Raw genomic sequence first — 12,731 nt, forward strand, 5'->3', positions numbered from 1 at the left:
CAAAAATAATAGTCTGTGGCAAGATAACACTTTCTATTGGCCTTGAAAAATAATCCCCTTAAAGATTTAGCAATTTTTGTGGTGGTTAGTTAACCCCTTCCCACATTTGAAATGTTATCTGAAAACTTGCAGCTGTAATTCTATTCAGCTGGCTGTGCACCTAATAATTTTAAATAGTTCTCCTTTTAGACAGCATATGGTTAATCTCAAAGAACAATTTCAATAATAATAATAATAATAATATATTTATTTTATATAGCGCCTTAACACATGCACAAAGCGCTTTACAAATACAATTAACATAGAAACAAACAGACAAACTATCCTGACGGAAAAGCGGCGAATAATCAACGCCAGCGTCCTCTCACGTCAGGGTCCGGCAGTAGACATTAAAGAACACAAGACACACAGATACAATTTTTTACACAAAACAGCCATCACAGTGATTGCTCTAGGCACACCCTCACTGTGATGGAAGGCAAAGTCTTATCTCCTCCTCGTTCTTCTCCCGTGGCGCCACGAGGCGATCGAGGCTCCCAACCCCTTGAAGCCCCCACCGGGCGATGGAAAGTCCCAGGGCCGAGCCGAGCAGGCCGATGAAAGTCCTGAGCCCCCACCGGGCGATGTAAAGTGCCGCGGCCGAGCCACGCAGGGTGATGAAGGGCCTGCGGGCGGGTTGATCGTGCCTCGTGCTTCGGGGCGGTCGAAGCTGCTACGGCTGGAGCTCCCAAAAGCCGGTCGCCAGTGAGCTTTTTAAGCATTATGCAGAATCTTGTATCAACATAGGAACATACACAAACATAGAAGCTAAAATAAATTGCAAAATAAAAACAAAATTTACAATTTTGAAATATTCCTAGAGTTAATTTGATAGCACACAAAAAAATCATTTTTTTAACCTGATAGTTTGCTCAGCTACAATGATGACTGGTCCTCATGGAACAAAGCCCCAAAACGTCTGTATGTAATAGGAGGGGACAGTGGCCGAGCTGCTGTCTCAAAGCGCCAGAGAACTGGGTTCAACCGTGATTGTCTTGACGGTTGCTGTCTCTGGTGTTTGCAAGTTCGCCCTGTGACCATGTGGGTTTCCTCCGTGTGTTCCGATTTCCATCCACATCCCAAAGATGTGCAGGTTTGCAGATTAATTGGCTTCTGTAAATTCTCCTCTAGTTTGTAAGGAGTGGATGAGAAAGTGGGATAACATAGAACTAGTGTGAATGGATGATCAATGGTCGGCGTGGACTTGGTGGGCTGAAGGGCCTGTTTCCATTCTTTATCTCATAACTAAACTAATCTAAACTAATACAGAACTGGTTCAGAAAGATTTACAGGCGGTCTGTTCCAGTGATTTTTCTTAATTCAATTAAGAGAAGACTACAAACAACTCCAGAGAGGTGTTTTGAATCATTGATGGAAAATCCAGGATACTCATATTAAACTATGCCTGCACAGAAATCTCAAAGTTGCGGTCATGTTTTATGGAGTAATGATATAGAACATTGATAATTTCACCATCATCACAACCACAAAGTCTGAAACGATGCATCTTTCGTGTGTGGACCCACTGTTTTTTTCTAATATAATTTCCTTTCGCAAGTGATATCAAGTTTGGGAATAACACACATGCTTGGATCAGTGCAGTGCAACTTCATTACTATCGATTTCAATGGAGAGAAAAAGTGTGAGAAATTCTATTATTTTTTGCATTAGTAACTATTTAAATTGTGTTTTTTAAATTTTAAGAGCTAATGTATTTTTAACTAATCGTTTAATATTTTAACTATTTAAATGTTAAATAACTTTGAATAGCCCGGGAATATTGATCAAATGTTACTGAATGAGAGATGCAATTAGGGCTAGAAATTCCATTCACTGTTTTTTGTTGTTAAAACAGTAGTGCATACACCGATCAGCCAAAACATTATGATCACTGACAAGCGAAGTGAATAACATTGATTATCTTGTTACAATGGCACCTGTCAAGGGGTGGGATATATTAGGCAGCATGTGAACAGTTAGTTCTTGAAGTTGATGTGTTGGATGCAGGAGAAATGGGCAGGAGTAAAGACCTGAGCGACTTTGACAAGGTGTAAATTGTTATGGCCAGACGATTGGGTCAGAGCATCTCTGAAACGGCAAGGCTCATGGGGTGCTCCCAGTCAGCAGTGGTACCTACCGACAGTGGTCCAAGGAGGGACAAACCACAAACCGGCGACAGGGTGATGGGCGCCCAAGGCTCATCGATGCACGAGGGCAACGAAGGCTATCCCATCTGGTCCGAACCGACAGAAGGTCTACTGTGGCACAAGTCACAGAAAATTTTAATGGTGGGCACGGGAGGAATGTGTCACAACACAAAGTGCATCGCACCCTGCTGCGTATGGGGCTGCACACGGAGGACCAACAGCATATTAGGCAGGTGGTCATAATGTTTTGGCTCATCAGGTCATAATGTTTTGGCTGATCGGTGTATATCCCCAACACCGTTTCAAAACATTCCAAAGGGTACATATTCCACTGCACAGTTTTAAAAATATAGTTCAAAAACACTTATTGCCACATGTACCCGAGTAAAGTAAAAGTATTTTTTTGCCCACAGTTCAGTGACAATCCTACTATACAATCATACCAAGTATAATGGTGTAAGACAGTGGACTTCACTGAGTCTGTCCACGAGAGTCCCAGATTTCATGCACCATCTTATATCCTTCAAGGCTACAAAATGTTAGAGGCTTAACTTGGCCATAATTGACCACTGCCTTGGCCGCAGCATTGGGTTGGAATTGCAGGGGTCGTCCTGGCTAGGTGATGTGTCAAGGTGAAGGCAAGGACTGGAGATGTAGTGATAGTCCTCTTCATTTAACTTTTTTTTCAATTTCAGGAGGTTTTTCTCAAAAGCTCTACATAATTTTTCCATGGGTGCATGCATTTACCCACTGGGCTGAAGGCTCATCAGTTAACCATTGAAGTTAAAGACAAAGAAACTTACACCTGACTACTCAACCAACTACTATTACTTAGAGATGGCTTAACCAATTCCTTCTGACAGCAAGGCATTCTGATATATAGTGAGCAGGACCTAGAGAAGCTGGTGGACAATAATAATCGCAGTAGGCTGGGATCATGTGCAAGGTAGTCATGCAGGGGATACAAGCAAGAGTTTGCTAGCGAGGACTTTTTTGGAGCAACATTCCGCGTTGCAGTCCAGTTACGAGACAAAGCATCATGATTCATAAGATTTGCCAAGATAAGTGTTCTGAATTTAAGATGTCTTCACCTCCCATTTGTATTCTAGGAAAATAACTGCAGATGCTGGTACAAATCGAAGGTATCACAAAATGCTGGAGTAACTCAGCAGGTCTGGCAGCATCCAGGAGAGAGAGAATGAGTGACGTTTCGGGTCGAGACCCTTCTTCAGTCTCGATCCGAAACGTCACCCATTCCCTCTCTCTCCTAGATGCTGCCTGACCTGCTGAGTTACTCCAGCATTTTGTGATACCTTCCATTTGTATTCTGCTCATAACATTCCTTTTATCATATTCTGTCTCGCTCACTGCTTCTGCCACTTTCTCACTCCCTGACCCTGCTGTTCTCTATGCCTCTCTCCCTCTTTTCTGCTCTGAGTGTGTCTCTCTTCCTTTCTCACTGTAAAGCTATTTCACTTCAAACTCTCAACAAGTCCCCCACCTACCCATCTACTCACACAGGTTGCTTCTGCCCCCATCTCACTCTCTTCCTCAAAAGACCATGACTTTCACTGAACTTATCCATTCACCACCCACTGACTTAGCATCCTCATTCCTCAGCACAGTCATCTTCACCTGCAGGAAATGTACCTAAACCCACAAGAGTTCAGTTACAAGCACTTCAAAGAATTGAGCCTTCAGGCATCGGTAGAAAATAAATCTAATCATCAAACAGTTGCAAATAATGGCCCATAACACGTTACTCAGCAATTGGCAACCATACACTTGGCAACAAGAATAATAAACAGAATTAAAGATTTATGCATTGCAGCACTTTGAAGTCCACAAACCAGTATTTCCTTCACAATTCAGTATTCCATGAGGATTAGAGAAATAGTTTTATGAGGGTAAACCCTGGCACTGGTGGACTGCAATCAGACGACAGGGGAAAGGAAAGTAATTGCCTCAACTCCATGAGATGTTGCTTGGTCAGTAGTACTGAATTGAAGGAATTAAGTGAGTCCCATGAAACGGAAATCTTTATGAGAAGGTTCATTGCTAGATACTCTCAAATGCTTGAAACTGTCCATTCTGGCTCAAAAAAATGCCCAGGGGTCCACATCAAAATTTTCCGGAGTGGTGGAAGTGGCTTCTAATAAAGAAGACCACAGACCCTTACCATGTATCTTTACACTGTAAATGGGTCGATTGAAATCATGTATTATCTTTCTGCTGACTGGATAGCACGCAACAAAAGCTTTTCACTGTACCTTAGTACATGTGACAATAAACTAAACAAAAAACTAAACTAAACTAAGCTACTACACAATAGAAGATCAAGCGGCAGCACTTGCTCAAAGGGACAAACTGTTCCCAACAACTGTTGATAATGGATGAAAATGACTTGAAATAAATGAAAGAGGGAAGAAAAACAGCATAATCTGACAATTGCTCATTCCTCAAATCTGACTATCTATATATTATATTATATTATATTACTAAAACTCACATCTTGCAGGTTTGTATATATATTTGTCTGTTGTTCCCGAAATACAGCCAAAACTACCGGTACACGATAGCGCAACAATTTTAGGCCCACCTTACTCACCATTGTCCTGGGGTATGCAAATAGCAAGTTTCATTCAAATTGGTGTTGTATTTTTAAAGTTAAAAAAATCATTTCTCCACTTGCCCTGGCCATCAGCCACATTCGACGTCACAATGTGACCCGCCCGAGTGACGGGATTGGCGGCCAATGGGGGGGGGGGTGCCCATCGTCCCGCTCAAAGCAATGGCCGTCGCCATTGAGCTGCCGTTGTTGCTGAGCCGTCGAGCTGTCGCTGCTGCTGAGCTGTCGAGCTGCTGAATGAGGGGACTGTCTCGAGGATCTCCAAGATCCTGGGTGCCCGGGTTGAGGGGGGATGGAGTGGGGGAGTGCGTGAGTGGGTGAGGGGGGGGGAAGGGGAGGAGGGGGGGGGAAAGGGGTGTTGAGGGAGGATGGAGTGGGTGAGTGGGATGGGGGGAGTGCCAGAGAGCCCCGAAAAGTGGAGGGGGGTGGTTTAGGGAGGAGGGGGGGATAAGGGGAGTTGAGGGGGGGAAGGAGTAGGTGAGGGGGGGGGGAGGGAGTGGGGAAGTAAAGGAGGGTGCTACACCAATGCAGGAGAGCTTTGGGCCCAACGGGTCCACCCTGTTCCAGTTAAATTATAAAGCCAATTCCACTGGCGAAGCAAAAAATAAACACAGGTTAATAGTTCTTTTCAAAAGGCTGGCTGTTTTTACTTTATTCTCAGAGGGAAAACCTTTCCTATTCTCAATAAGAAAGCTGGATACATTTCATTATTATCTTAAAAAATCACTGTTTGGTGCAGTGTCAGCTTTAGTGGAGTAACTGTACAGTAACTGTAATCAAGTAACTGTACAGGTGACCGTCTCATATAAGAGTAAACTCTGAGAGGGAGGCCACTACAAAACTGGTAATTCAAATAACAGCCAACTGTGCCTGCAGCAGTTCTATAAAAGAGTTCTTTGAAATTGCAGTTAATGCCATCAGCCAGTCCAGAAGCTCACTGTCTGCACTGTACTATGACCGCCAGCTAGCAGTCTGGCAACTGATGGATCTGTCTTCTTATAATGTCAAGATCTCTCCAGCAGCTGTGAGTATGATTTCCCTTTAGTAACATTGTTTCCAAGCAATCAGCATCAGTAAAAGTTGGTTATTCTATGAGTGAACACCAAGTGATAACATGGCTGAAAACCTACAAAAAAGGCAAATTTTAAGCGCTGTCCTAGTTGTGATATCATTTGGGCAAAATAAATTTCTGGTGTGCATGAATATCTCACCAACCAGGAAAATGAGGAAATGCTGTTACTAGCACACGTGAATATGCTTAGAAATACATTTACAGTTCTACTTCACATAGTTTTACCCTCTGTTAGGAAACATACATTTACATCAGCACAGTGTAATTTTCCCCCTCAGATTGAATGAATTTCTTGCCGAACAGCTTTGCCTTCAAGCAAGACATAGGATGTGGCTTGCTCTTACGGCCAAAGTGTTGTCAGTTTTTCATGGATGAAGGAGATTAATCAGTGGAAGAGCTTCATGTAGTTGGGGACTCCGCATAATTTAAATGTATTCATTTTCTAAATCAAAGCTGATGACAAATTCTGCATCGTGGGGTTTTCAAAGTGTGTTTGCCAGTGTTTTGGACAGAAAATTGGATACCCACTCACCAGACCTCCCAACATTTGATTTTACAAATTCAGAATTTTGATGTCCAAAATTCAGAATTTTACATCAAAATTCATAATATGGCACGTAATGCAACTTTTCAGCAAACAAAAAGTATGCAAGCCAAAAAACTGCACATACCTAATTTAATTGAAGACATACTTGCTCCAGTGGTCTTCAACAGCAAATCACAATGGTCCATGTCCCCCCCAACCCTTTTCCCCCCCTCTACCCACCCCTCCCCCCTACTCCCCCCCACCCCTCCTCCCCTCCCTTTCCCCCCAAATCCACTCCCCCACCCCCTCCCTTCCTCCACCCCCCCGACCGCCACTCCCTCCTCCCACTCCACTGCCCCACTCCCCCGCACCCTAACCCCCTCCCCATCCCCTCTCAACATCAACGGGCCGCATGCTCCGCCACGAGGCGAGGCGAAAGGCGAGGTGAGGCGAGGCGAGGCTAGCGGCGAGGCCGGGCCAGTGGCGAGAGGCGAGGCCGGGCCAGCAACAAGGCGAGGCCGGGAGAGTACAGCGGCGAGGCAAGACCAGCGGCGAGGCGAGGCGAGGCGAGATCAGCGGCGAGGAGAGATCAGCGGTGAGGCGAGGCCGGGCCAGCGGCGAGGAGAGATCAGCGGCGAGGAGAGATCAGCGGCGAGGAGAGATCAGCGGCGAGGCAAGGCGAGTACAGCGGTGAGGCGAGTACAGCGGCGGGGCGGGGCGATCGGCGAGGCATGTGTTTTGCGGAAAAATGTGAGGCGAAATCGGAATGGCGGAAATGAAATAAGAAAGCGGAAACTTTCCGCCAAATTCGGAAGGGTTGGGAGGTCTGCCACTCACGCCTGCTTTTTCTGCCCCCATCTCACTATCTGCCTCAAATGATCATGACTATCACAGTCACTCGCCATCCACTGACTCAGCATCTCATTCCTCAAGACAGTCATCTTTACCTTCAGGAAATGCAACTAAATCCAAAAAGGTTCATTTACAAGGACTGTCAAGGAATTGAGCCTTCAACCTTCAGTAGGAAATAAATCTGATCATCAAACAATTGCAAATAATGGTGCATAACGTATGTTACTCAGCTGTACATGGCCACAAGGATATTAAACAGAGTCAGATTTATGCGTTGTATCATTTTGAAGTCCACAAACTACTATTTCCTTCACAATTCAGAACACCGTAAAGATACCAGCACCATGAGGGAACAAATTAGAGAAATACTTTTTATAATACTTTTTATGAGACTGGTGGACATGTGGTACTGGTTACATGCAAGAATGTTTTGACTTCTATGAGCAAACGGTGATTATTTGTATAAGTGCGACAGGCCAGTGCAAGAAAATTAAAGAGTTTATTGCCTGTGGGTAGAAAGTTTTAAAAGAATCATGGGTCCCATTTGAGAGTAAATAGGCTCAAATACAAAAGGAATACAAAGCTTAACATCTTTAGATTGGATATTTTGGCTTTAATTTGCAATTCATAGGATGTAACAATATATACATAGTTAATTTAATTTGACTCTTCATGACCCTGTAGCTATATGTTTGATATCCTTCACATTAAACATTCCATCCTTCACATCAGTCTTTGTTTTTTTATGTGCAGGTGCTATTGAATCCATAGGGTTTCTTACCAAATTAGGTGGACAATTAGGTGAGGAGCAGCTGACCACAATCAGATCCTGGCAAACATCCAATAGTGTCCAACTCCCAGTGTCTGAACCTGCAATGTACAAACGTTCATAATCAGACCACTTACTCGACCACTTGGAGAGAGTTGAGCATGGAGCAGATCGGTTTAGGTTAATTTGGCATCCTAGTCAGCACAGCCATCATGGGCTGAGGGGCCTGATGCTATACTACACTGTTCGATGGTCTACACCTTTTAGTATTTTAACAGTCCATTATAGGACAGGATGTCCCACGTTAAAACAGTAAATTGCTGCCTTATATTATCAATTTAAAGTGCCTTTGTATTGGCAAAGTATTTTGTGGTCAATACTGAGCACTGAAGGATATGCTCAAATAAACCAATCCGACAGCAAACCTGCTAGAATAACTACTGGGAGCCATTCCATTCAAGAGAACAAGTCAACCCACAAATTCTGCCCACCAAAAGCCCTGCCCATAGCAAAATTTGACAGACAAGTTTAGACAATAGACAATAGACAATAGGTGCAGGAGTAGGCCATTCAGCCCTTCGAGCCAGCACCGCCATTCAATGCGATCATGGCTGATCACTCTCAATCAGTACCCCGTTCCTGCCTTCTCCCCATACCCCCTCACTCCGCTATCCTTAAGAGCTCTATCCAGCTCTCTCTTGAAAGCATCCAACGAACTGGCCTCCACTGCCTTCTGAGGCAGAGAATTCCACACCTTCACCACTCTCTGACTGAAAAAGTTCTTCCTCATCTCCGTTCTAAATGGCCTACCCCTTATTCTTAAACTGTGGCCCCTTGTTCTGGACTCCCCCAACATTGGGAACATGTTTCCTGCCTCTAATGTGTCCAATCCCCTAATTATCTTATATGTTTCAATAAGGTCCCCCCTCATCCTTCTAAATTCCAGTGTATACAAGCCTAATTGCTCCAGCCTTTCAACATACGACAGTCCCGCCATTCCGGGAATTAACCTAGTGAACCTACGCTGCACGCCCTCAATAGCAAGAATATCCTTCCTCAAATTTGGAGACCAAAACTGCACACAGTACTCCAGGTGCGGTCTCACCAGGGCCCGGTACAACTGTAGAAGGACCTCTTTGCTCCTATACTCAACTCCTCTTGTTATGAAGGCCAACATTCCATTGGCTTCCTTCACTGCCTGCTGTACCTGCATGCTTCCTTTCAGTGACTGATGCACTAGGACACCCAGATCTCGTTGAACATCCCCTCTTCCTAACTTGACACCATTCAGATAATAATCTGCCTTTCTATTCTTACTTCCAAAGTGAATAACCTCACACTTATCTACATTAAACTGCATCTGCCATGTATCCGCCCACTCACACAACCTGTCCAAGTCACCCTGCAGCCTTATTGCATCTTCCACACAATTCACACTACCCCCCAGCTTAGTATCATCTGCAAATTTGCTAATGGTACTTTTAATCCCTTCATCTAAGTCATTAATGTATATTGTAAATAGCTGGGGTCCCAGCACCGAACCTTGCGGTACCCCACTGGTCACTGCCTGCCATTCCGAAAGGGACCCATTTATCCCCACTCTTTGCTTTCTGTCTGTCAACCAATTTTCTATCCATGTCAGTACCCTACCCCCAATACCATGTGCTCTAATTTTGCCCACTAATCTCCTATGTGGGATCTTGTCGAAGGCTTTCTGAAAGTCGAGGCACACCACATCCACTGTCTCTCCCCTGTCAATTTTCCTAGTTACATCCTCAAAAAATTCCAGTAGATTTGTCAAGCATGATTTCCCCTTCGTAAATCCATGCTGACTCGGAATGATCCTGTTACTGCTATCCAAATGCTCAGCAATTTCGTCTTTTATAATTGACTCCAGCATCTTCCCCACCACTGATGTCAGACTAACTGGTCTATAATTACCCGTTTTCTCTCTCCCTCCTTTCTTAAAAAGTGGGATAACATTTGCTATCCTCCAATCCACAGGAACTGACCCTGAATCTATAGAAGTTTATTTTCTTCCATTCTCGCCCAAGGGATACGAGCATCACTGGAAAGGCCAGTGCACAATGTCTAAGCCTATTTGCCTCAGAACAAAGGATACCATTAAGAATCCACTGCATGCTGGATCTAGAATATCACATTGGCCAAACTGGGCAAGGATGGCAAACTTCCTTTGCCGATGAGCATTTGTGAACCAACTAGATTTTTATAATAATGTGGTAAATCACAGTTATCATTGCCAAGACTATTTTAATTAAATTCAACTAATTAAATGTCAGTTGCTGTGATTGGATTTGAATTCATGACTCAAGATCAATGTCCACTATCCTGGCTTTTAGTCTAGTAACAACTAGTATACTTCCATATCCCTTTGACTATCAATGCTGCAAAATATTCCAAAAACATATGCTTGCTTTCGAAATGTAATGTGAGCAATTCTACAACTGATTTAGAAAGATATTTTTTATGCAGACAATGATCCATGTTTAAAATGGTCTTCCCAGTTGGTTCTCAAAGCTACCAACTTTGCATTTGGTGAAGTACGGGACATGAAGCAGAGAAACACAGTTGGCTGAGGTAAGGGAGAAAAAGTGTCAAATTTATCTTGTAAACTTAAACTTGTGTGTTATTTTGTGCTAATACCTGGTTTAAATTTAAATTGACTGGAATGCAAATCTGAAGTTATATTTGACAATTTTGCCAGGCATGGAAGAAACACTCAAGCATGATTACACTAAGATAACTTCTTTCTCAGAATTAACTGGTGCCATCTTTTGATTAGATACAGTGCATGAAGTATCTGCAGTAGAATGTATGATTTAAAAATACTTTTGCTGTTCCTGCCTAAGTAAAGAAATGCAAGAGATCTGGTACACAAGCCATCAGTTTTTTTTTCCAGAGAACAAGCAGCATGTGACAAAGAATTCTTTGCTAGCAAAGTCGAAGATCATTTTGTGATCAAAAGAACACAAGGGAATATGAACAGTCACTTCATTGTGACTGCTTACATTCCTTGTGACTAGCGTGTCATTAATGAATAGTTCAAACATGTGTTCCTGCGGATAATGTAGGGGAGAACAAAAATTGCAAGATAAAGATCAAACCAAATTACAAATCAAATCTAGTGCAACAATGGAAAGCACAAGCCGAAAAGAAAGATATTTTAAAAAGACATTACAAATTGAGAGTATTTCAAAACAGAAAATACTTTGAGATTGTTCACACCATTGAGTTGAATGTTATTTGACTTGCTTTACCCCATGGTGAGGAATAGGTTTGAGCTATTTGTTAAATTTATTTGGTTTTCAAAATAATCTTATTTATTTTGGATGATTTTTGGAAGGTCAGTTTAATATATACATCATTTTTTATTCTACTTCTTAACAGATTTTGTTTAAATTTGTTTTATTTCATTAGAGAATGACTCTGCAGCGACCACCTTCTAGTTTCAATGAAAAGCAGGCGTTTTATACTTTTTTCTATCGTTCCACTTTACACCGAGGCAGCTGCCTTCCAATCAAAAAAAGGCCTGCTGAACAAACCCCAAAAAATATACATTAAAGGAAGGTCAACATTTGAAGTAGTTTGGTGAATTTGTCAGTTGACTTTGCGGGCTTAGAATTTATACATTCTATTGATCTCCTCACTGGCTATGGTTGTGATGAAAAGGTTCAGTTAAAAGATGCAATGTGGTGTCAAGGGCAGTCAGACAAGCTAGATATGAATTCTCTCAACAATCTATCCTCCAGATAATTCTGAACGGTCTATCGAACAGGCAGAACTTACCAGTGGTGAGAGGTGTTACAGTTCCTGTTGCAATGTTCACTACAAATAGATCCTGGGAAAGAAAGTCATACAGTTCGATCATGATTTGGGAGTCAGTCACTTCCATTGATTTACATTTTAAAGTCGTATCCCTGCAGATATTCTGTGCCTCTTGCATCATAGGTAAATAATAAAATCTTTTCTCATAATCCCCTAGGACATAAATGGAGTTGATGAGGCTCATCAAGTCTATGACAGCTCTCACAGCAATCCTATTAATCTCATTCCCCCATGTTATCTTCCTGTAACCTAATCTCTGGAACACAGCAATCAACTCGATTCTCTTGCATCCACCTAAACAAGGGGTAATTTTAATTAGCCTACAAACCAGTACATCTTTGGAGAAAACCAGAACATCCAGGGAAACCCAGGTAAGCCTGGACAGAGTGAATATGGAGACGATGTCTCCATTAGTGGGAGTCTAAGACCAGAGGCCATAGCCTCAGGATAAGAGGACGTACCTTTAGAAAGATGAGAAGGAATTTCTTCAGTCAGATGGTGGTGAATCTGTGGAATTGATTGCCACAGAAAGCTGTGGAGGCCAAGACAATGATATTTCTAAGGCGGAGATTGACAGATTCTCGATTAGTAAGGGTATCAGGGGTTATGGGGAAAATGCAGTAGAATGGGGTTGAGAGGGAACGATCAATCAGCCATGATTGAATGGCAGAGTAGGCTTCATGGGTCAAATGGCCTAATTGTGCTCTTTGAACAATTAACTAGGCACAGGGAGAACATGTAAACTCCGCAAAGATGCCAAAGGTCAGGATCAAAGCTGAGTTTCTGAAGATGTGAGGCAGCTACAATCTACTGTACTGTGTCTTCCTTTACTTCTTAGCATTTAAAAAAAA

At 42.8% G+C, this 12,731-nt stretch overlaps 1 protein-coding gene across 1 annotated transcript in view; it reads right to left on the reverse strand.

The window, feature by feature from the left end:
- The window catches only part of LOC144601645 (acylamino-acid-releasing enzyme-like), a 53,740-nt gene that overhangs the window by 18,757 nt on the left and 22,252 nt on the right, over positions 1 to 12,731 (reverse strand). Inside the window, exons 13-14 of the mRNA XM_078413875.1 lie at positions 11,842 to 11,893; positions 8,047 to 8,135 (exon numbers count right to left, since the gene is read on the reverse strand). Coding sequence (XP_078270001.1) covers positions 8,047 to 8,135; positions 11,842 to 11,893 — 141 coding nt within the window. The remainder of the gene's footprint in view (positions 1 to 8,046; positions 8,136 to 11,841; positions 11,894 to 12,731) is intronic.

The sequence above is a fragment of the Rhinoraja longicauda genome, chromosome 17 (genome assembly GCF_053455715.1).
Source record: "Rhinoraja longicauda isolate Sanriku21f chromosome 17, sRhiLon1.1, whole genome shotgun sequence".
NCBI lineage: Eukaryota > Metazoa > Chordata > Chondrichthyes > Rajiformes > Arhynchobatidae > Rhinoraja > Rhinoraja longicauda.